The sequence below is a fragment of the Metopolophium dirhodum genome, chromosome 8, assembly GCF_019925205.1.
Source record: "Metopolophium dirhodum isolate CAU chromosome 8, ASM1992520v1, whole genome shotgun sequence".
Taxonomy (NCBI): Eukaryota; Metazoa; Arthropoda; class Insecta; order Hemiptera; family Aphididae; genus Metopolophium; species Metopolophium dirhodum.
The window spans coordinates 20,386,587-20,413,257 of NC_083567.1; the positions used below are offsets into that span (position 1 = coordinate 20,386,587).

At 35.2% G+C, this 26,671-nt stretch overlaps 1 protein-coding gene across 3 annotated transcripts in view; it reads right to left on the reverse strand.

The window, feature by feature from the left end:
- Positions 1-1,013: 1,013 nt before the first annotated feature.
- LOC132951259 (SLIT-ROBO Rho GTPase-activating protein 1-like) overlaps positions 1,014-26,671 on the reverse strand; it is a 50,601-nt gene continuing 24,943 nt past the window's right edge. For all 3 annotated transcript variants that reach the window (XM_061023055.1, XM_061023056.1, XM_061023057.1), the window contains exons 2-13: positions 20,881-21,064; positions 19,729-19,894; positions 19,416-19,637; positions 18,983-19,330; positions 18,631-18,906; positions 18,023-18,332; positions 17,741-17,953; positions 16,990-17,095; positions 16,608-16,906; positions 14,334-14,514; positions 12,888-13,146; positions 1,014-5,872 (exon numbers count right to left, since the gene is read on the reverse strand). In XM_061023055.1, coding sequence (XP_060879038.1) covers positions 5,126-5,872; positions 12,888-13,146; positions 14,334-14,514; positions 16,608-16,906; positions 16,990-17,095; positions 17,741-17,953; positions 18,023-18,332; positions 18,631-18,906; positions 18,983-19,330; positions 19,416-19,637; positions 19,729-19,894; positions 20,881-21,064 — 3,311 coding nt within the window. In that variant the 3' untranslated portion in view covers positions 1,014-5,125. The remainder of the gene's footprint in view (positions 5,873-12,887; positions 13,147-14,333; positions 14,515-16,607; positions 16,907-16,989; positions 17,096-17,740; positions 17,954-18,022; positions 18,333-18,630; positions 18,907-18,982; positions 19,331-19,415; positions 19,638-19,728; positions 19,895-20,880; positions 21,065-26,671) is intronic.

Genomic DNA, 26,671 nt, shown 5'->3' on the forward strand with positions numbered 1-26,671 from the left:
ATCATAATAATATATTATAATATTTTATATAACATAATACGAAATATATAATTAATTATTGGCGCAGCCGTGTTTTATTGCCGCCGCGTACTTACTTACATCCCGCCGGTCGACCCCGCGTCGAAACGTCTTCCGGTCTTCGGTCTTAAGGTGTCAAAGTTTCGCGGGTTTTTGTCCACCGCCGCCGTCGTTAGCGCAGTCGTGCTCACCGCTCGCACATGATTCATCATCTTCAAAACTCTCTAAATATATTATATTATAATACGTCGTATACGCGTGTACCGCCCCTCCCCTCCCACACTCGCAACCCTAAGCCAAAGACGGTTCGACTTTCGCGAGCTATACAGTTTAATAAATCAAAACTGCAATATTATATAATAATATTATTATTATTATAGCCCCTCTCTCACGCTCGTCCTGCGGTCCATCCGCGGTGATCCTGCCCCGGGCGCACGACGAAGGATTTCATACCTTCGATGTCCAAGCGATCCTGCAGTGTCGGCCGTCCGACGTTTTAATAGTTATTTTTTAGAACGTTCTTCGCGAGACGTATAACTCCGATAACTATAATAATATTATGTCGACGGTGGTCGTGACGTCGAGGAAAAGTGTAATACGCTCAACTCGTGACTTAGTTAAAACTGCACCTAGACCTACATGCTTTGAAGTGTCACAAGGCAGCAATGGCACTACGTTAAACGGGCGTAGGTAGTTTACTTAGGTACTCATACCACTTATAGTGTATACGGTTTTATAAATTCCACAATAACTAAAATAAACAAACACAACAACGCGTGATGACAAGTATATTATGGGTACTGTATAATAATGAGTTTTATTTGGAAATCATATTATAATATTTTCGTTGACATTTTTGTTATCATAATATCGTATATATGACATAATGTTATTATTATATTATACATATAATTATTGTAATGTTATGAATGAGTAGAGTAACATATATTGTGATTTGTGTGCCACGCCGCGGTATAGTTTATACATAATATTAATATCGTAGGCCGCAATATTACACGACTATGCAATATCGTTGCCGTACACACACACACACACACACACACACACACACACACACACATACACAAGCAAACGCTTCGTTCGGTCCCACGTGTATAAATAATGATAATAATATGTTTCTGACTTCGCGTACCCCCTCCCCAAAGTGTTAAAGGGGTTCACTCGAATCCAGTGACTACTACGTTATTATTATCAAAAGACGACCGGCGGAAGGCGTATCGCACGTGCCCGGCGTCGTCGACGGTATAAAATAATATATTAATGGTCGGCATTTTTGTGCGCAACGGTGTTGTGCGTTATATTTATTTACACGTCGGTATTGAGCGTGTTTGTGTGTGTGTGTGTGTGTGTGTGTGTGTATGAAAGTCAAATAATAACGTAAAGACGGCGTTGTGGATTCAAAAAAAAAAAAAACGTACCTACACAATATGTAGAATAGTGCGGGTATGACGTAATAAAAGCTGCCGGCAAGAATACGTATAAGCAGCGTGCGAGACTTTTTTAATCAGAAATCCTAAAAAGAAATCGTGACCTTGGATTGGGCCACCGCTTTTGGTCGCACACGTCACCCATAAATTCTATGGGCGTCGCGCGTCGTCAAATCGGAAAAGTTTTCAACGCGATTAATTACCATCTCCCGTACGTGTTTTCTCGTTCTTCTCTTGAGAAAATATACGATATATATATATATATATATATATATACGAAAAGCCCGCTTCGATCAACGCCAGAGGGGAGAGAGAGCACACTCACAGTTTGATAGCTAAAATGTTTGACAGTAATCGATCGAACGAAAAAAATCGGTATATCATATATTATTATTATAAAATCGATCTGGTGTCCGGAGAAAAGTGCCCCCATCCCCCAACCGGGCATGGCAGATACCCACTAAAAAATCTGTATAAACGTGTTTAAACCTACAGTACCCTCCCACACAGTTAAAAACCACCTAATGGCCTAAGTTGCCGCGGGTTAATTAATAAAAAAAAAAAATCTATCTGCCGGTTTCGTAATAATTATTATAAAATCAAAAGAAGTATATTATTTTTCTTTTCAATATTGCTGAATGGTTTTTAATTACCTTATCGAATTTATTGTTAAAACAAAATAATATAATAATAGCTGAAAAAAAGACCACCCTCAATAGACAATAATATTTTGATAGTGATGGAAGAAAAACGAGTAATAGACTCAGTCGGTGCGGTGTCCATCTGAGTGGCTCGTATGGTATAATACGACGATTCGACTAACTGCATTTCCGGGTTACACACGGCAATCGCATATCGTTGCATAATTAATACTCGTTTCCGGAGGACAACTATAACAATGTATAAACACACGCGCGCTGGGGCACACAATATGCACACGCTTATTATTATTATATTATAATGTTATTTATTGAATAGGTACTTTAAACGTGTACGGAGAGAGAGAGAGAGAGAGAGAGATAATAGACGAATGCACAATGACAGTTGGAGAGAGAATTAGATGAGTACTTGAGTATAACGTACGTACATAATATTTTATATAAATAAAAACAAGACATATTTTGGCGTACATGAGACACAAATCGGGAGCGCGTACAAAAATAGGGGAAAGTTTGGCAACCGAATCGGCTTTGAACTATATCTATGTTACAAAATATAATAATATATAGGAACGAAAATAATTGTTGAATTTTGACGGAACGTCACGCGGGTACACCTATTATTATTTGACACAATGCGTGGGGATATTTTGCGGCAATATCAAACGTTATTTTTTAGCGTAAAAATAAATAATTTTTCTTTGTTTTAGAATTTTATACGCGGATCGTAACATAATTATATCAATAATGCAATAATAATAATAATAATAATAATCATTTAAAAAAATAATTTTATGGGTAGAACAATATTATTACATCAATCGCAAATCTTGACGGAGGACGATGTTTATGGTATATCACCCTGTCGACATAAAATAATGAATTCATGTATAAAATAACGTTTTTAAAACAATATCAAAATGGAAAAAACATTTCGGTTGGCCAATGTGTTGGCGTTTACAAGCCGTTATGCACACGTTAACATAATTTACCCGTCCAAAGTATAGCAACTTAAAATATGATAATAATAAAAATAATATTACAACAATTTAAAAAAAAAAATAATAATAATATGATTTTGATGCAAGTACGCAAAATCTTTTCGGGAAGTACGCTTAGATAATTTAATATAATAATGTTTTATATAATATTAAATTTATTATATTATAGGTATACTTATAATATATAATATATTTCAAATGAATACGATTTATAAAATATCGCGGAGGAAACAATTACTGGCACGGAACCAGGATTAAAAATGGGAGGAGGGCCGTTCAGAAGGGAATGTTTATAATATTATATTAATATAGATAGCTACTAATTAGTATAATATAATAATATGATAATACAGTAGTGTAATACAAAACGAAATCATCTCATAACAGTAAATTACATCTCAAACGATTTGTCGGGCCGGGGGGAAGGGGGAGGATATCTCTAGGTCTTATGAAATATGGCCCTCATCCCTTAGTATCTGCGCCCAAAAGAATAATAATATACATATGAATTATTATTGTAATGTTTCGGTGACGTAATAACGTTGTTGGTGTCCTGACGGAAGTATTACCTTACAATGAGTAAACAATATATTATATTATAAACGAACAGATCGATTAAAAACGGAACGGAACATTAATTAATATTTGACACGGGTACCGATAATAATTATTTGGACAACATGACTTATTAAATATTATTATAAAGTTCGACTTACAATTTTTCCCTTGAATTCCGCGTACAATACAAAATCTACAAACCCTATATAATATTATCATCATGATCTGTTCATAAAATACTACACAATCAGTCTCGTTCCACTTGTAAAAAGGGTAAAAAGCACGAAAATATTTTCAGTCTCGACGCAATTCAATGAGCTCGACAATTCATTACGTTTTTATTGTCCACGTGGGAGCGGCGCGGTGCGATCCTCTTGGAATTCAGACGTTCTTGACAGGTCTCGCCGAGAGCGTTTCGGATTGAGTGCCATTCAACACGGCGCCTCGATCGAAAAATGTCCGAACAAACCAAACGGGCGCTAGTAATATTAATTAGGTACGTTTACATGCGAATAGTGTTATAATTATAATTATTATTTAGTATTCGAACGCGATTTGAGCGTAAATCGAAAAAATAAATAAATAGGCCTTCGCGTTGTTGCGCACAAAAACTCCTTACGCAGAATCTACTATAGTAACTTTGAATAATAATATTATTGGTGTATGTTTTTTTTTTTATTATAATACAATAATATGAGATCAGGTTCGATTTAATAAATATATTATGATTATTTTTGTGAATATTTCGTGTAAACACTCGGGGACGTAGGAAACTGCACACACGCACACGGACGACAGTTATTAAATGCACACGGTAGAATTGTGATGACTAAAACACGACGTATTGTAATAATATAATATATAGTATAATAATATAATATCGATTAAAAAATAATGTTTAAATAAATATATATATCATTAATATTTTAAAAAGAATGGTTTGAAAAAGGAATGACCGTTTATCGAAGATTATAAATTTTATTATTTCATTATAGGCTTTATGCGTACAATTTTATCGTGGATAATATATAAAACTATCACGTCAATGGTAGCGACTGCTGCAGGTAACGTAGGTATTATAATATTATTATATTGTGTTGACACTGCAGGGACGATCGTTGTATACTAAAAGGTTAGGTCACAATCGGATTTGACTGGACAACACATTTATAGTATATACTAAATTGCATACGGTTAGGGGTGGGTCGACGAGTGGTCGCACAGTTGCGTAACTAAGAAGGATCACAGGGAACAGTCGTTAGAGGGTTGATAGGTCCCCCTGCTTAAATGGTATACACAAGGAATTAAGTAGATTTTATCATCGTTATTAGTTGTCGGCGGTCGTATAAATATGTCCATATATTTTGTGGGAGGGAGGACGTTTCGGAAACCAAAACCGGAAGTCACACAACCGGTCGCGGTCGTACGTGGATAGGTACTACTAAGGGTGGTGTGGTGATGCCGGTCCGTCGTTGCACGCCTTGCCGGCCGCGAGGAAAACTGGTTTTTTGAATATCTGCGGCTTGGCCTTGAGCGGAGGCTTGGTCGACTTGGGCGGAAGTTCGGGCTTGTCGCCGCCACCGTTGGCCAGCTGCGGCACCGCGGGCAACGGTTTGCTGTACTTCTTCAACGTGCACTGGTTCTGCTTGGCGAAACGCTCAGCGGCCGTGCCCATGTCCGGGCTGTCGGGCTCTTGGGCCGCCACCGCGTCCTGCACAGCCGCCCCGCCGCTGGAAGTCCTGGCCGGAAGGTCCATGACCAGATCGGGGGCGCCGCCGGTACCCTTCATGTCGGCGGCGTGTTGCTGGAGCTGGTGCCGGACGGCGGGCAGCGGCTTCCGGTCGATGGATCCCTGCGAGTCGGCCCGCTTCCGCCACAGCTGGATCTTGTGGTCGAACGAGTCGTCGCCCAGGCTCAGGCTCTTGGCGTGCGTCCTGGCCCGTGAACCGTCCTCGTCGCCGCCGCCGACGCCACAGCAGTCCGCCGACTTGGACCGGTTGTGGTGTTCGCGGGCTGCTACAGGTGGCGGCGACGACGCCGAGTACTTTTCCGCTCTCTTCCGCCGCCCTTCCGCGATCGGCGGCTGCTGCTTGCACGGGACGACGGCTCTCGGGGTGCCGTCGTGCAGTGGCGACTCAGAGTCCAACGCCGAGTCCTTGCCAGAGTCCAAGCTGTCGGTGCTGCCCATCTGCAAAACGTCACACGCACACGCCCATGCCCACACCCGTTATTGTTTGAGTCATCACCACAAAGCACAGTTATTGTTTTCACAATGACAATAATATAAATAATAATATGGGCTGAGCCCGCCGTAACGGCCACAGCAGATGAAAGCCTACTGCAACTGTTATTGCAGTTAACAAACAACTATACTACTATATGCCTACTTATGCTGTACGATAATAATATAAACAATAGCAATAAATTAAGAAACACTATAATAATCGCATTCCAAAACGGTGTCGAACCAGCCATCATTCTGCCGGACGGTATGTTTAAACAATAAAACTACTATTTTATATGGTAGTCAGGTCTATAATGGAAATGTGTTTACAATCCCAAATGTGGCACAACAAAATGCGTAGAAAACGATTTTATGCTTCACGTTTGTACGATTGTTTTAATAACAAATAAAGACGTGAGGCGTAAGTCAGGGTTGACTAAAAAACTAAATATTGAAGTGTAAAGATATTTTACAAATAACACGTTATTATAATTTATAACATGCATAAATAAACTAAATGGACATGAGTAATTTATTATTTTTTAAACAAAAAAATTACCTGTTATTGTAATAATTTTACTGAAAAATTATACCGAATTCTCGTACGAAAGGGGTAGGTGCTTAGCACAATATACTTTTACTATGTATTAAATGCAAAAAACCTCGAACAATAATGAGAATCTCAAAGTTTCTCACAAAGGGTTAGATTATGTATGAAAAAATAAATGTGTTGGATATTAAAAACCACATTATAGTTGCAACGAATTATATGAGGTCATCTTAATTATCTTATTTTAGCGTTTACATAATATGCAGTCAAACTCACCTAAATATCTAAAAAGCAAAACATGCAAGACTAAAATAAACTATTTAAATACACGATTTGAAAATTCAACTAAAAAAGCCATGTCTAACAAGTTACAACGAGCAAAGATATCGCTACAAATCCATCACCAGCCCTGACGGTATAATAATAATACATTTCAGTGCGTCAACCAGGTAAGACACATTTTACTGTGTTTAGGACAATCAAAACACAATTAGTTATTTTATTCACCTTAAATATTGGCGGGAAATAATTTATTTTGATATATCTTTGGAAGTATGTAATAAAAAGATTTTCTGATTTTTCTACCGAAATATAGATATTTATTTATTCCATGAATAAACACCAATATTTGTAAAAGTGGACTTATACGGTTGATGCACTGAACCCTTTTTAAAATATATTTTAAATTTTTTATTCTTAGTATTAAAATTTAAAAATAAAAAACATTATATTGTACGTGTAACACAAGAGTCGATGTATTATATTTAAAAACAAAAAGTTATAAAATATTCATTGAAACAAAAGTTATTTCTTTTGTCAAGTCTTCCTGTTATGCACTACCATAATACTAGGCCGAACATTTATTTTTTATCCTCCGACGACGTACAATATTATATGCAGTGACAATGTGCAGCGACAATAAGTTCCTAACAGTAAAACTCACCAAAGTTATATGTCACGCGTGGAATGTAATAGAATCCAGGTAGGTATTTCTAGGTAGGTGCACAAGACGATTCATCAGCCAAGCAATTCTTCTGTAATAACTATTCCAAATCTGATTTTCGGGAATTTTCAATAAACTTAAGCACTTTACTTTGGAATGATCGATATTTTTTGTACCTCCCATTTAAGGAGTGTCCTGTGGTGATAGTGTGATAATGCTTCTGTTTTTCAAACGAGAACCACCTTTTTTAATTTTAAATTATTTAGCAGATAGTTTTTTTTATTTTGAAAAACGTTGATGAATCTAAATCAAAATGTAAACAAGTATTTTCCCGAGTTCAAAAGTGGTCGATGAGTTCAAAAGTTCATAAACTTAATGTATTTAGGATAACAGTCATGAATCATGATACTATCCCGGTTAGGGTTATGCATATAATTATAATAAATGAACCTACTTTTTATATTATTTAGTCCTAATTTGTTACCATTCAGGAGATTATTAGGTATTATAAATAATTTGTAAAACGCCTATAAATTAATATAATTTACCTACCATAATGTTTAAATCAATTAAAAACCAAACTATACCTAAATCCTTCCTATTTTATCGTAGGTATCCATTTACTAACTTTTTTCGTCATCATGAACAAATATATATTTATAAAATAATACATTTTATGTTATGTTTATATGCAAAATATTATTCTTAGTGCATAATATGCTTCATAACTCGGAAACAACTTGTCCGAATTTTGATCAAGATACGTCTAAATTTCTCAAAAACCATCTGCTAAATAATTTAAAGTAAAAAAAGTGGTTCTTGTTTGAAAAATAAAACACACACACGTTGGGGTTGGTACAGGACATTCCTAAATATTCCTTAAATTATACGAAAATCTCAAGACCGACGTATTTAACACCGCCGGGGTCCTAAGGTATATAATATAAACATTCCTACAAGTAAACTGATTTCGAGTGGACAACTGCATTGTAAAAGTACAAAGGGAGAAGGGGGCGACCATGCTCGGCGAATCACTCTATATAATAATAATATTACACAGATACTTGTACGCGTCCAATATATTATACAAAACGAACGGAAATACGAATAAAAGTATCCGTGCACCGTGTGAAATTTCTTCGGCCTGAGGATTCGTCCCACTATGAGCTCAATAACGAAACGAATGCGCCCGACAAGTCGTATAATATTATATTACACCGACCGGTCGCATCGGTTTGCAGGACAATAAGCCGCACAAAAGCAGCCGATGATGTCCCGCGCGACGAGTGTGTATATTAATATTATTGTCGTCGTCTTGCGAGGGATTATGATATTATAATAAACACATTATTATAATTTTGTCGAACGTATCGGCGGCGGCAGTTGTGCAGGAACTGAAGAGCGCGCCTTTGTATACGCATATTGTATTATTTTATATTATTTTCATTATTCGCGAGTATAGTGATTAAACGAAGCATTGTTGCGGCGATCCTGACGTTAATCTTTTGGGTTCGCGATGGCGGCGATGGAGACCTTGTATATCATTTCCGGAGTTGAGGAGATCGACTGTGCGGCGGCGACGTGGTAACAATATAACGGTAATCAGCGGTTGTTACTTCACGTCGGGTGGTCGCATGCCCGCGGCTTTGCACAGATTATTATATACTCCTAGAGCATGACGTCTATGATAATAATAATATGTTCACTCGGAGATAGCGCGATGCAGCTGAAATTGCAGTCCCGCGCGGGGTGTTTCACGTGTTTCTAAAAATATATCCATTTTTTTTCGAACGCGTCTCTTTTCAAAGGTCACTGCCAAATAACGGCAGTAGTTATATAATGTTTCGACGTTTTCTAAAACACACTTAGAACTCGTCTTATATAGTACACGCATATTATAATAATATAATGGAGGGGGGGAATAGGAAGATACAAAACATAAATACGATTATAGCAGGTAGGTATACCTAACACATAAGTAGACTCCGTAATGTACTATAGTGGTGCGATGTCTATCACCGGTGATCGACGCTAATGATATTATGCACTATACAGTAACTGCAGCAGATCTCGTTTTGACACGACCGTAGTAGTAAATGGACACCGTACGACGATGGTTATAATATTATTATGCACACGGTAAATGACAAGGCGCAATATCGCAGAACAATAAATATTGTAATTAGGTGTACTGCAGTGTTTCGCACCGTTCGGTCCTATAGTGTGAATATAGTTCAGCCGTCGTCCTGGCTGCAGCTGCAGCGCCAGGACCACTATAGTACATTACGGAGGCAACTTGATACTATATATAATGTGCTAGGTTAGTTGCAAATTGACAGGATGACACAGCCACCGTCACTCGCCGTCACGACCTCCTGTATATTATTTAGCGTCCATTCCGAATGTCTTGGATCCCCGAGAGACCTCGCGACGAAAGAAACTTTTGACAACACAATGCATAAATCACCACGGGGGAGGGGGAGGCGCAGGTTTGTGCGAACAGTGTTATCGTTTCTATTACAGCAATTATACGCTTACTAATGTTTGAATAATATGTAAGTGCGTACGTGTTGATTCACTAAGCATAATGCCACCTCCGTTTTTCCAATAACAGTAATTCAAGATCTGACTCTCAGAATTATTATGTTCACACGATATCAAAAATGAAAGCAGATAGTTTTTTTTTGTGAAAATGTTTACTATCTAGAAAATAAGTTCCAACGAAGAAGTTATGAATTATTTTTAATTTAGTTTAAATCTTTAGGATAATACATTAGGTCCATGCAGGGCTGGATTAAAAGGGTATAGAGTCACAAGTTTTTTTAAAAGGGCGTACAATTTTACATTATTACATTTTATAGTGTTTTAAATTATTAGAAATTGGAATGAACAAATAATATTTATTTCTACTAGAATTATATATTTTAGTAGGTAGCAGAAGCATCGCTCTAGTACAGCGATCAATAATTATTTATATTATACATTCAGAAATAATATTATTATAAACATTATTATTTTATCTTTTCATATAGAATCTTTAGTAAGTACAGACATTTTAATAATTTATTCTGAAACCGATTTGTACAACTTTTATTTGGCAACTTAACATTTTTCAAAAAATTCATCTGCTTTTAACACTTTACATTGAAAAAAAGGTTGGTTCTCATTGAAAAAAAAAATAAGGAATCTTTAATCGTGTAAAAGATCTAAGCATTTTAAAATATGGACTTTATGTAACCCTATTTAAAAACTCCAAAAATCAGATTTATAATAAATTCATTATTTAAGTAAAATTCCATGTGGGAGAGCATATTATCATTGGTGAATCACTATGTATATTATATAGGTATTGTATAGGTTCACTGTAGACTGCAGACTCCCTTTAAATTCGCCGTACACTATATATGGCGACGTTTCGACAGTGCGATTATATATAATACAGTGAAGCGCCAGTTGGTTAATTATTCTTCAATCGTGCGGCGTTTCCGTTAAATTGCTTATGGTTATTTTTTCTCTTTCTATACTTACGCCGAATGTACACACTAGCTCTTGCTAGGGTAATCGATAAGTCGTTTCAGCAACTGTTCAACCAAACCATTACCCTGCACCGGAAACTCCGAAGGTCTTTGGACTATTTTTACTTCTTCGCTCCGATCATAATGTCTACAATATTACACAGGGTCGAGCAGTCTTCTTAACATTATTATTATTATTATTTTATCAACTCGCTGCTCTACTCTTCGTCGTGCAGCACTTTAGCGTTTTTCGCGGTGAACGGCACACGGTTATTACTGCACACACTACGTCTCTCGTCTTCACAACTCGCGCGCGAAAGTATATTATAAATGTATCGAACACGATTTTTACCGGACGATCGGATCACGATTAATCCCGAGAAGGCACGTCATGTGATCGAGATTGCGGTTGGATCGGCAGGTGGTGTACGACGGCGTGTCTGAACGATGTACTTAGCGGTCAGCGACGATAGATATTATTATTATTATTATTATTCATCTCAAGACGAGCATTGCGCCGTGTGCACTCGGATGCACTTTTCTACTTCATATTATATTTTTATCGTGCTATATCTTAACACGACCCGCCACGTCATCGCCGCGTATCCGAGTTCGCATGTTGTTCATGCAAAATGCAACCGTCGACCAAAAGCACAAGCACTACCTATATTATATTATTAATATTATCATCATCGTGGTGAGCAATAAGGAACCGACAGATTTATTATAAAATACAAACATATCGTTTAATAATAATAATAAAAAAAATATGTTTACAAAATATAATATAAATATATATATTTATATATTATTATACCACCTATATAATATATATTCCAAAATATATATTTTACGTAAAACTTTACATGCGGTTTACAAAATATAATATTACGTTGCGTAAAACAATGATAATAAAAAAATATATTTAGATATAAACCTAAAAGGTCCACGAAACATTAACATGTTGGAACACGACTTACTCCTGTGACTATGGTACTGAGATAATATTCTACGATTTAATTACATATATATCGTAACTAACTATATAACACTGTTGAAATCATAATATTTAATTGTATATTAAATATAAAAAAAAAATCTATTGGTAAAAATAAATTAAAACTATTAGGTAATAATAAATAATAATAAAAAATAATGACAATACAGTAATAATTGCGTTGGTATAAGTGTGTCGTTCGGATAAATAGTATAATATTATAAAGTATACACAAGTATCAGTTTTGGAGTTATTAACGAACTTCGCAGTGGGCTTCTTTGATTTTTGGATTCTAAAAGCGGACCAGCAAGAGTGAGCGAGAAGCCTCACAGAAAATGCAAAAGCTCGTGAACAGGCGTTGGATGAAAATAGTTTGGAGGACTGAAGTAATCAAATCGCAAAAGTAAAGTTTGAAAACAGATTCCATCATGCTTAGTAAAAAAATAATAAAATCAACGCTAAACAACAGTACAACAGTTGTAGGTATGTTGTATAGGCGATAAAAAATAATAACAATAATCCCGGCTAGGATTTTTGTAGTAAAAACACGCACACGCACACGCAAGACACTCGTAGTGATTTATATAGATTTATAGGTATAACTCTCTACGCGTAAACAAAACAAAACATCTACGTACACAATATAATATCATCGTCGTTACACACACAAGTATGGGTACATAAAATTAAAATTAAATTTATATGTACGGTATGCACACGAAGTCTACGATATTATTATCATATTTATGTAATAATTATTAACTACACGAAAAAAAATACAAAGGATGCGGAAGAAGATTTTTTCGAAAAAAAGTAATTTACGATAAAAAATAAAAAATTATAATTCAATTTAAAAGAAAAAACCTTTTCAAACTACGATATCTCTACGAGTGGGTAGAGTAAGAATATTAAAAAAAAAAAACCGGCAGCACAAAACGTAAAATGCATTCGACTCAGACGGTGGTCTCAAGTACCTCGTGAGTGGGCGCGTCAGCCACGGCCCGGCGGTGCGGCGAAGACGACGCCGAGTTCCGGCCACCGGCCGCTGTCCCGGAGCCCGCCGAGTTCGGTGGCCACGGCACGTCGGCCAGCGGCGGCGAAGAGTAACCGGAAGCAGCGGACTCAGACAGCACCGAATCGTTGGAGCTGGACGTCCGCCGTCTGGTCGAATCGTCCGAGGACGTGATGGACTTGGCGCAGGGTTCGGCCGCAGGTTTCTCGCGTTCTTCGTCTCTGTAAGCAACAAACAAGTTTTAGACGAGGACTTCGTAGGTGACCACAACCTATGTCGTACACCGCGTGTATAATGTATATAATATAAGGTATAGAGGGCTTTTCCTGTTTACATTTCAAGTACCTAAGTATAATATTATGTTTTTACCGTACGCAGGGTAGTATATAATAGGTGGACATTTTCGAAAATGGATCCATAATTTTGAAGGGGGGCTGGTATTTAAAAATACCATTTATTGTACATACAAAAGTATATTAAATACGTGTTAACCTAAGTGTGATTTATTTTAGACATGCCACGTGCATCTACGCATACGAATACCTATGTAATATGTTTCTGTATCGATATAGTATATTATTAGCATTTGTGAACTATTACTTTAAAGTGATAAGAAAGTTGGGTGAATAGATGAGTGCTTTATCAATCAAAGATTTTTTTTAAATTTTTTTTGTCCTTCGACTTTATTTTAAATGAATGTTACTTTATATTTATTATTAACTACAGTAGTGACCAGTGACCACTTAGTATGTTTGAGGGGTGGCTAATTTCTATGTTCTCTACTACCGCCAATTTTCGCCAATGGGGTAGACGAAAAAAATTTAATAATTATCTTGTCTGAATTGGGCTTCAATAAACATTGGTGAGATTTCAAAAAGTTAGAAATCTGTCTCGGAAAAAATATTATGTTGGTAACCTAACCTCCCCTACCCGTTTGTTTGTCCCAGAACATATGCGACGTACGATTATTTGTTCAATGTATTTCTCTCGTTAGATTCGTTAAAATAATATATGTGGTTCGACACACGATTTAATTTTTCAGCTGAGTAGACTACAAAAATATAATAGTGACACCGGTTTAGAATTTTTAAAAAAAATGTTAACAAATAGAGTACTGAATTAATTTTATTTTTAATTTTGTTTTTCATCACCCAATATAAAATATTATAAAATATATTTATTGGATTACCCGATTACTGGAATATATTTGTTTTATTTTATTGAGATTCAATGAATATCATATTCACTAGCAGAAGTTATTATTTAAATTATATTATTACCATGACGAGATAAAAAAAAAATTAACTATGCCTCTATTGACTCACAATAGTTTAAAACGAAGGACAGTTATTTTTTTTCACAAAGTTATGATTTTAGATTGCCACGATTGTTGAATTAGCATGTTTACCTGATCTTAAGAAGTATATATTTGTCCGGTATAAGACCTTCTCGACCGTTGACACAACCACGCCACCAATCTCCAGAAACTTGTGTATGAAGAGCAATAGTTTCACCCTTCTTGAAACTTAATTCCCGTTCTGATCGAGCAACAAAATCATGCTGTGCTGTAGCCTCGAGACTTTCACATTCTACAATAAAAAGAAATACATTTTGAGTAATATATAACAAAACGTAATTATTAGCATGATGTACTATAGTAAATTAATCAAAGGCCTTTACAGGAAAAAAAACCATTGTATAGGATATCCAAATATAAACCAATATCTTACTCATTTTTGGCTTCACCCTCACACAAAAATCACAAATAATTGCAATTTTTAGTAAAAACAATATTATAATATAAATAAATTTCATTTTCAAATCAGGTACTTTTGATATAAGAGTTTGCTAGATGTAGTTGTATGGCACATGTATACAAAATTTTCATTTAAAATTTATGTTTTACGTTTATGTACTGTAATATTGTATACAGTATTCGTTTTGGAGTGGAGCTTGTGTGAGACTGCTATGAGATAGACTGGATTGATTTCTAGGCACAATAATTATATCAAACAGTTTGAACAGCCGCTACCCAATACGATTAATCTTAGATCTCAAGTGAAGCCCATTCAACTAAAAAATTGAGGTAATATAGAATTTGTGGTAACAATAGTTGTGATCATCGATACGCGATGGAACGCATGTCTGTGAGTGTTTGTTTACCATAATATATATTATAGCGAATTCGGTACGTGAAACCTCTCAATAATAATTATTCCTCTAATCATCACAATATTATAAAATTTAATTTACAAGTTGTGGGCGATCCGTAAAAAAACTCCACAACTGACCAAAAAAATTGTGACCCAATTTTGTTAAGTAGAGATAATTAATACGAATCCACTGAACCATTGACGTCGATGTACAAATACGTTATTTTAATTGTATAAATAGTATTGAATTATATTATACTAAAATAAGTATAGTAAGTATAAAATTAAATACAACCAGGATAATTCAGACTGGATGTGGGCACTTGTTTCGCTTCGGCTACCTTGTCGAGAACTAGTTTTGAACACAATAATGCATTATGTTATATTCATCGTAACATGAAAACAAAGATAAAAAACTATTGCAGTGAACGAAAAATTTTTAATGGAACTAATATAATGTTACATATTATAATTTTTATGGACAAATTTAAACATATGATAGCCCCCAAAAACATATTACAATATTAATGATCGAAACTTTTTTAAATAAATATATTATATGAATGTTACTATTATAATTATTGTTTATGAACTTTTATGAATTATGATTTACCCAGTCATAAGATTAACTATAGTAAGAAAAAGTAAAATTGTGTTCGCGAAATTAAGAAAAAACTATATCAGTAAAAGTATAATCGTGAATATTTGTTTTATAAAAAAAAATCATGGTAGGTAATAAATTGTCAAACTTTAGGGTATTATGATTTTTTACAGTAATTCAAACTATATATCCTAAAAAAAGAACAATAACCTATAGTGACCTTTTAATAACATTTTAGGTGTTTGGGTTTGTAAACTGAATTTAAAATTGTACAATATAAAAATTCGAAGAAGAAAGTTTATAAATTATATAATAATGTGTACATATGCTGTATAATCGTTAAAAAAAAACAAATGTAAGTTGAGTACATTTTTGGTTCTATTAAAAATACTAAACATTCAATTGATGAAGACATATAGTTCAACTGATTATAATAATCATCTCAAACAAAATTAAAAAAAAAAAACTATACAAAAAATGAAGAAAACATGATAATATATTTTAAACGTCTCGTTTTGTCAGTATAATTGTATTACTTGGAATATCAATAATAAATCATAATCATAAATTAGCCATAAACACGAAAAAGGTTTTATATCTATTACAATGTATAATTCAAGTGATTACCGAGTACCAACGTGATTTGAATGACTTGTCTTACTAACGATGTTACCCAATTAAATTTATAATATATAATACCACCACAAGTCGTGACTCATATTCTCAAATCATTTACGTCAAGTCCAACACCAAATCGCTATGCTTCGTTAGTTTTCGTATTTTACAGAATGTTATTTGATCTCATTATATTCGGTTTCGCTCCGTTGGAATCAATAAGGCACGTTTTTGTTGTGCTTTGGTATTTTTTTTTTTCAATTGTTTCCTTCGACTAACAATGCGTTTTACACCTAAACCACGCTATACGTACCGTCTTCTGATGGGTAAACCTCAGAGTCGATGTCCTCTGTGGCATGGTCAGAAGGTGAATCGCCCACGTCCACGTCATCGGGCTCGCGGGATATGTACTTTTCGTACACAAGCCCACCGATATCCGACAGCGACGGGAATATGTCTTCGTGGAATAGAATAATATTTTTTATGAGATCGTTGACCAGGTTCTGGTACTGAACTTGGTCTTTTTCTTCGGGGACCGGCACTAATGTCGGACCAAAACAAATAGCCAGATTGTAGACATCCATCATGTTTTCGTCGCTGAACTCGGATAAACTGAAATAATACGCAAAATATATTTAATCGTTATATTATTATTGTACCACCTGCAGTACAACTACACCCGTAAAATAACTTACTGGTTTAGGAACGCAAATAAATATCTCAACATGACAACCACTTGATTTGGAAAGCTTTGAACGAGTTCTTTAATCTTCAAAACAAATTTATGACGTGATTCGAGTTCTAAAAAAACAATATAACATTTTAATAAAATATACAAACTCAAACACTTGACAATTTAACTTAACAACAAGTAGGTACCTATAATATGCGAAAACAACTTTATACAATTTTTTTTGTAACTATTATATTTTTCATACAAAATGATAATTTAATAATTAATAATTATTTAAGAGCTGAAAAAAATACGTTATATATTATTCAGTCGATAACTACACATCCCACGTGCAATATAGTAAAATTGAGTTATCCATTAAATACATTTCTCCTACGCATTTAGTTAAATAAATCGAAAAATTATTCGATTTCAAAGCTAGTTAATCTAATGATTCAATCTTTCATTTATTTCTGACCATAAATATATAATAGTTTCAAAAATAAAAATTAGAAAATTAGTTTCGTTGAAATATTGATAGGTATAGGTTTATCTCAAAGAACATACCAAGTCAACACCAAAACTTAAATATAATTCTAGTAAATTATACATAGTTACTCGTACATACGTTTTTATGCATGATAATGAACAGGTTTTTTATGGAAACGTCGTTTTTATGAGATAAATACGTTTGAAAACTATTTGTCAAATCGTATACTTAATTGTTTTTCAATTTTTTTAAATGAGATATACTCAACAAAAAAAAAGCTTACGGGCAAGTTCCATAAATTGGTCGAAATAAATAATTGGGAACAGAGGTTCTCGGAGTTCACGTAAGTATAATTTCAACACTCCAGCCACGGAGTTTATGTCAGAGGCGTCCGTCATATCGGCAAGCGGGTCTTCGCCCCTCTCGAACGCGTCTTTGAAATTGTTGATTTCTACCTGCGAGCCGGACACTCTGAAAATTCCTTGATGGTGAAGACCTGCGGGGAAAATTTTTGATTAGCAACGAAACCACATGGTGGAAAATCATCTATGATGGCAAATCTTACCGTATAAGTTTATCACTCGAATACAGCTCTTGATTACCAGCGGTATCTCTTGGTTCGTCGCATCCAAATATTCTTCCAGTGACCCGCCAAACAGTTTTGGTTGACCGTTCATCTGTAACCTGCCGATCCTCTTCCTCCGGACAATCGGTTTGTGCAACGGTCGCTGAGGCGTCAGTTTAGCGGGCGTCACGTCGACGTTGCCATTTTGGGGACGCTTGCAACATATGGACGTTAACGTTTCGCTAATGTGCTGCTGTTTGGCATCTAGACGTACGATTCGACTCGTTCTCATGAGATAATCGCGTAGTTTCTACAACAAAAAACAAAGAGGAAATGTAAAAAAAAAATAAAAATAAAAATATATTCCGCATGTGTGCAGCATTAAAAATAAATGTAATGAATAACAATCATCATTTAAAGATGTCTCGACGGAAAATAAAACATATAAAGTTCGTGTACGTACATATAGTGTGTATTTGTTAATACGCATATTATGTATTGCATTGTCTAGGTATTTTAGACATATTATGTGCATAATGTTGTTTTATACGATTGGAGTGAAATCTGAAATATTCGAATATATTGCGTTCAGTGATAGGTATACTCACGGTTAGATAAAATTCTTCAGTCTCGTGTTTGTCTGCTCGCAACTTAATACTTATGGTTTCCGGTGGTTTGCTCGTCGGAATTGCTTTTTCGCCGAAATAATTGCTACAGTCGTAGTCGTTGGCAGTAAGCATCTCCAAAAGAGTTTTTTCAGCGGTGGCGAGTGTTTTCCACACCTCGTCCGACTCCGTGTGCAGGCTCGTAACTCTCTGATTCAGCTGTTCCAACCTCGTCTCCATATCAGCACAGAGCAATTTTTGCAATTCTGGTTCCGCATACTAATCGAGCAACAAAAAAATTGGTACGTTGTAAGTAAAATATTGGCGAAACTATAACAAAACGCACGATATTCACCTCATCCTTTTGCCCTTGGAATTCAAATTTCTTAGGTATCATGAACGCGGTGTGGTTAAATTCTAAAAATCGTTGTTTGTCCACACCAGAGTCCATAGCTGAGACAATTAGATTAGTAGCGTCTAGGCCAGCTTGCATGGAATGAATGCGGCCTTCTTCCGCCGATGTTTGCATCTTTAAAGCTTTGGTCACGCAGTGGTGAAATCCAAAATCCATGCAGTCCATTAGGTCGGATAAGTCGTCGACAAAGTATTTGTGCACTGTGCTATTGGTTGCTTCCAGACACAGAATGTACTCGTTGCGAGCTTTCAATGCTTTTAGTTTGGCATCGAAGTATTTGTTCTTTCTCTAAAATATAAGTAGGTAATTAGTGAGTGCCTACAACGTTTAAAACACTGCAGTTGCAAAATACAAATAATTAACAAATCATTACTTTTTGAACTTCTTTCCCAATAAGTCTAACTTTTTTTGACTTATCGAGTTTTTCTTTAGGAACTGCCTGTTCGATTTTCAGTCTTTGATTTTCAGCCACTTTAAGCTTCGCTTCTGCCTGTTTGGCTTCCGTCTGATACGACTGATACGTTTTCATGGTGGTATGCAGTTCGTGGAGAACCCGTAATATTTCCTCGTGGATTTCGTAACAAATCTCCCGGCACTGTAATAGTTCAAGCAATAGACAATTAGTTAAAGTGGCGATCCGGCAGACTATACATAATAATATTATTTAATTGATTTTCTATACTAACTCTTTTGTATATCCTTTGCACATCTTCAGTGACCTGAGACAATCGGCTGACTAGATGAGTGGAATAAAGCTCACTGAGCGCTCCATGATCTTTACTGAGATTTTTCGTTTGCAGCACCAGTTGCTGCCAACACGAGTAGCTGGTAAACAACGACCACTGCTCTCTCCTAAGTACACACAAGGTTAACGATATCATACATGCAAGTTTTTTCAATACAAATATGAAACAAACTAATTTACATTCGTTCCTGCAGCTAACGTGAAACACAGGATACACACACACCTAAGCTAATGTGTTTTGTTTTTATTGACGTATATAGTTAGTAATACTAATTCCAAAATATACCTATATTATGATAATTTTTAAACGCACTAACGCTGTCTCGTATATTTTACAGTAGGTACACGTATTAAATTATTTTCTACGTTCAAGTTATAATATTCAATGAGGTGAGAGGGCGTGTACGATAGAACGCAAAAAGTAGCAAGTGAAATTTCACAATTATAAATATTTATAATAATTTTTAATTCAAAACATCGTGAGAAATTTTACTATAATATAAGGAGTATAATAGTATAATTTAACATTAATTATCTCACAATATTTAAATTTTTACGTATTATAACCCTATTATAATTAACAAATTTATAGTTTGTAAAAAATACATCCAGTGTTGTAAGTATAGGTACTTGAGTAAAATTATTTAGATATATTCTTGTATAGTTATCGAATAGTTGTTTTTAATACTTTTATACTTTTATTATAAAATATTTTAATTGTATTTTATTTTTAAATTAAATTAAATTTTATTTTTTTATATTAAAATATATTTTTTTTTTATTTAAATAACTTTATGAATCGTGACTTTAAATATATGGTTATGTATAATTGAGATGTTTTTGTAGGTATAGGTGACAAGATGTGTAACAGAATTATTAAAAATAATTTTTTTTGAACCAGAAAAAAAGGTAATTTTGAATACTTGTTAGGTAATATTTTAAATAAATTTTCTAAGTATTATTTAGCAAAAAGAAATCAAAAATAACTGTTGGTAGAATAATGCAAATATACGCGGATTATAAACCGGTTTCTGTGGCATAAAAGTATGACAACTTTACTAATATTATTGTTATTTCGTATTTATGCACTCACTTTTGTTTTTGTTCTTTGTGGCGAAGTTGTAAGCTCTTAGCCAATTTATCCAGGCTTTTGCTGTAGTCCATTTCTACCTCGGCCCGCCTTCTGAAGTAATCCTGAAGTTCGGATACCAAGGATACTTGTGCTTCGACTCGGCTGTCCAGACATCGTAGATGTTCGTTAAGCTGGAGGCGGATATCTATAGGAGGTAAAAAATATTGAATTAGTATTGGAACGCCTCGAACAAATCACGAAAAACAAAACAAAATAAAACCAGTGAACGCAATAATTATTTTAGCAACCCACAGCAAATAATAATGATAATTGTATTATTATTTATGATTTGTCGTTACAATGAACTCTACACAAATGATAATATATTATGTATTGTGTGATTCTCCCAATTGGAAATCAAAATAAATAGCTGTCTTACACACGGGGAAGACGTACGGAGGATTCAAACAGTCCTAACAATAGCCTAGAAGATACACATAAAACTGAAAAATATAACAACAACAAAAAAAAAAAACGTGGGCAACACAATGATCTTTTGACCTCCTGCATTGTGTAAGATGCGCACACCTAATGTAAATATAAATCAAGTATAACTGTATAAGTATAATCTTGATAAGAAATTTGGGATACCATTTTGGTTTCGAAATTGTACATAAATGAATGAGAAACACAAGACATTTTAGTCTATTAATATTGTGAACAAATAATAGTGACATAGGGTAATTTATTTAAACACGCCCATACGAAACAAGATATCGTCATAGGCCATAGTTTTATTATTCATTTTAGAAATTAGAATATTTTATTTAACTTCGTGTTCGTAAATTGAATTATACACTATCACAATCGAGTAAATAAACCATTGTAGGTATCTACATATTGTGCGTATATCTAACTGTATAGCACGACAAACGTACGGTCTGGAATATAATTCCAATGAAATAATATATTAACATAATATAGACACAGTACATGGGTGTTAAATACCATATCCTAATACAACAGTAGATCGTAAGACCACGCATGTCGTTATAATAGTCAAGGATAAATGAGAAATTCATTCATTATATATTTTTTTAAGATGAAAATGACAATACGAGTACTAATCACATATATCCTAATATCGGTGGTTGTGTGTCCCAGACTAAATATGGTGGTGTCGTTCCGACGGTTATCCGAGGTCACCGGAGTTTTAGCAAGAGTACCTGCAGTACAGCTGATACTCATCTAAAATAAATATATATATTTTTATAAAACCCATTAGATATAATACCATGACATTAAATGAGCATTTCGTTGCCGACCAACATTAGGTTACCCTTCCTCGTTGAGTAAACACATTCGGGTAGAACAAGAGTGCGTGTTTGAACAGTGGAACCCCTGCAACGTTTCCGTCCTTTTGGCTGTTAGGGATGACAGTTCATCCTAAGTGAAGTTGTCACAGTTGATCCAACAGTATTAACGAGCCCGACAACTAACGTATACACGAGCCAAACGTGTTATATACATATTATAAGAATCGAATTATTTTTAAAATGCTTTGTTCGATAATCGAAGAACCGCGATGGCTGTTGTGTAGCCAACGATAAATGTTTTGTTTATTCATTTCGCATCGAATAAACGCGTAAATATACAAAAGGTTTAGTGTAAACAAGACCCGAACAATGTTTATGTGTTAAAATGTTGTCGCCGGGCCACGATATAAGAAGCGTAGGTACACTTCGTGTTGACGTGGGCGTACCGCAAATGATAGAATGTGTACGTCAAAATGTCACGACTGGATTGGAAAACGTATATAATATAGTACACGTAAACTGATGATAACTTCAACGGTAAAAGAAACAAAGTCAAAGTTTAGTGCAAACATAATACCTAGGTATTATATATATATATATTATATAGTTAGTGACCGTACAATAATCAGTCTTGAGATTTCATTGAACACCGCACGGCTCTCTTACTTCGGACCGGAAGACACGGTTTTGATATCGTTGAACAATATCCCCCCCCCCCCCCTCGCACAATTAACGCCGGTAGCCAGGTGCTTCCTGTAAGCTGATTATTTTAAGGCTTCAAATGTCTCTCCACCGTATAATATAATATGGACAATAATAATATTATAATATGATAATAACATCCTAAAATTCAAGAGTGAATGCGTACATAATATGACCAATTAAGAACGATTTCAATACGCCGAGAACTCGAGTTCAGTATTATATTATAATTACGAGCAAAACGGTATAATATATTACGCATTTTATGGATATTGTAAATTATTAGATTATTTATTAAATTATTATTATTGTAAATCTAATAGTTTTCTCTATATTGAGATACTTTTATTATTATTATAGGTACCTATTATGCACGAACCATCATTGACTGTCCATTGTGTTCATTGAACACACGTGTCTAAAGAATATCAACCACGTACAATATGGTATTTATACAACCGGAAAATAAACGTAACTCACAAATAATAATATTACGACAAAATATGATAGGTCGTAGCGGTATCAACCATCCGGTATACGTATACCTATATATAACAATATGCGATTGTCATTACAAATGATGTCGTTGCCCGTTGGTAATAATATTATTATTATTAAAACGAATCGATAATTCAATGACGGTCAACCCGTCGTTAATGTTATTCAGTACACGTAGTTTATTTAACGCGACGATGATCAATTTTAAATAAATGTAATTGCCCGGAATTATTAAACTGATACCTTGATCAGTTCATAAAAGTATAACAGCCAAGTTTGGAAATTACAATTTTATCATTGGTTGAGAAGTGTCTATTCGTCAGTTAGAGGTCAAATATTCCTAGTTAACGTAATTCGTAAATGTTTACAAACTCGTTTAGATGGACTTGACCCACTTTTTCTGACACCCGAACTTGTATACTATATATTATAAATCATTAAATCATAATCGCAGATGTTTGAGATACGTATTAAGATCAAATTTCAAATAATTCTTAGATTTTCCATGGGTAACATTTTTACAATAATAACAATTTTAAATGAAAAAAAGTAATCTAATAATATTTACAAAAAATTATAAATAGAAATGAAAAAATAATCAACATAATAATATATAGGTACTTAATAACGTTAAACTAAACACCATATTATATCATATAATAATATATTAGTATACGCGACATGTTAGGGTTGAAACTATTTTTACTGCAATCATAATGTCGTTTATTTTTATTTCAAAATAATATAAGCCATTTCGAAACTCCCCCATATCCGTTTAGATCATTTTGAAATCTATTTTTATCATCTCTCGGTTCTCTCCAACATAATAATAATAAAATATAAACTCTTATTTACAGTACCACGATTTTGCATGTTTCAGCTAATGCACACTCTTTGTTCGGCAATTTCTTTCGATTTGTTGCCGGAGAAAGTCGCCTTCTCAATTTGTTTATATTTCCCAACTCCCCTATTTCGACTCTCGAGTAACCCCATGCATTAACGATGTGAATGTTTAGAGTTTCCTGTACGGTCTCGTTGCGGGCCGATCGCTATAATACCACTCGGGAAAATAATTCCATACGGATTCGCCGAGGTGGAGTTGCGGCGTATGGGTATAGGCTAATAAATCAAATTCGTAATATTTTCCCGCCATAAAAACGACGACGGGACAAAGGCACGACCTTGGGGCTCATATCGCGTGGTTTTTCTCCGCCCATCGCCGCCGCCGTAAGAGCGGTAACCGAACTTCATAAATGTCTACGGCTGTTCAGTGATACGAGAGCGTTTTTCGTGGCACGTTTGCGTCGCGATCAGCGGGCGGTTTAAAAATACGCCGGCGAAACGACGCTCGACGATTCCAATTTTTAAAAATAGAACGCAACACGCCATAATATCGCACAGCCCCCGTACAGCGGCCATGTCGTAAATGCACCGTATGACATTCAAAAGCACTGCATAGTACGTCATTGGCCATGCACATTTTACCAGCGGCGCGTCGCTCAACGCAGACCACAGTATCGAGGAACAACAAGTACCTATCTATATGTCGTGCTCGACGATAAGCGTGCGCGAATTTTTTTTTAAGGGCCAATATTTTATAAAAATATGCAACCGACAATAAAGCCGAGCTGACGTCACTCACGATGATTTGCGTGCATTCATTCGTCTTACACAATGAATTATGCACAAAAACTGCACGAGGGCACATGCGCCAACTAGGACGGAAACACGGATCGTGTCGAGCATTCTTCTAATCCCTGCTTGTACTATAATAATTTAATAAATATTGATAATATTATTACGTCCGAATAAAATACACAAGTCCCGTTGAACGTATTCCGCGATCCATTGCCGAACTCCGATTCGGAGACTCCCCGTTACGAACCGTGTACCTAACAAATTATACCGCGTGCTGCGTTTACCATCACCAGTCGATAATAACGGTACACCCTTTGTGTATATTTTGTGTGTGTGTGTGTGTGTGTGTGTGTGTGGCAACACGGAAACATACCAACAACAAATAATAATATTTAATTTAGATGATATCGCGCAACGAAACGTCCGGCCGTTGATTGTGATAAGGGCGACAGGGGTGAGTAGGAGGGAGGAGGGTGCAGCGCGCTTGCTGGCTGTCGGCCTATACCAACGGGGCCCGTCCGCCATCGAAAATTATATTAATATGAGGACACTGTAAAATTAGTACTCACTGTAGCCGCGCACAACTTCCTCTGCGCGCGTCAGACTATTATAGGTAGATAATATACTCGATAAATACAAATAGTGGCTATATTTAAATGACGCCGGCTGCATGTGAAGGATTTCGAATGCAACACACGGGCGGGCGTGTCTGTCGTCGGGAGAACGTGTCCGATAATAAAAATAAAATTGTCTATAGCAACCCGACTCGACGCAACTGCTGCAGCCGATTATAGGCGTATATTCCGGTAGCCGGAAAATTACAATTTTTAAATCGCTGGACGACGGAATACACATCAATTATAGGCACTATAATATTATAAATTATAACGCACCGCGGGTGTGTTGGATATTTGTGCATCGAGTGTAAAGCGACACGCTGACTTTAATTGGATAATCGTGTTGATAATTCATCAGTTTGTTACAAACATAAAAATTGCTCGAGCTCACCTTCATTGACCCTTTGGAACGTAAAACGTGTCGCGTATAATATGTTGTCTAGCTATTAAAGTGAACACGTACAGAGAACCTACCGAGGTCTTTTCGTCAAAGAATACGGGTACAGGGTGGAGTCAAACGACTATAATTAATCACCGATTCAAAAAACCTTGCCACGTTGAGGGGAAAAGAAGCAGCCCCATGTGCGTGTGTATAATATATATATACATATATATAATGTTCTCCGGAGTAGAGAGTGAGAGAGAGAACAAAAAAAGGGAAACGGAATCAATCAAAAACGCCAAAAGGGGAACGTCTATCGTCTCTGTTCATGACTCACCGCAGTGCAGGTTTTAAAAGGAAATTTATTATTATATACTTTTATAATTAAATGTCGTGAAAATATTTTTACGTGGACATATGTATCATTGCGTTATATATATTATTAAAAGATACCATAAACTATTTGACATGTCGTTTAATATATAACATATGTTGGATATCATAAAAATGTCGACACGTCATTTTAATAACACGATCCTGAAATACTATAATATGCATCATATACATATTTTATAGCTGCAGTCGTTTTTCTAATAAAAAGTAACTTTCAATAAGTAGTTAGGTATAATAATTAAATAGGAAAATACACATTAACTGTA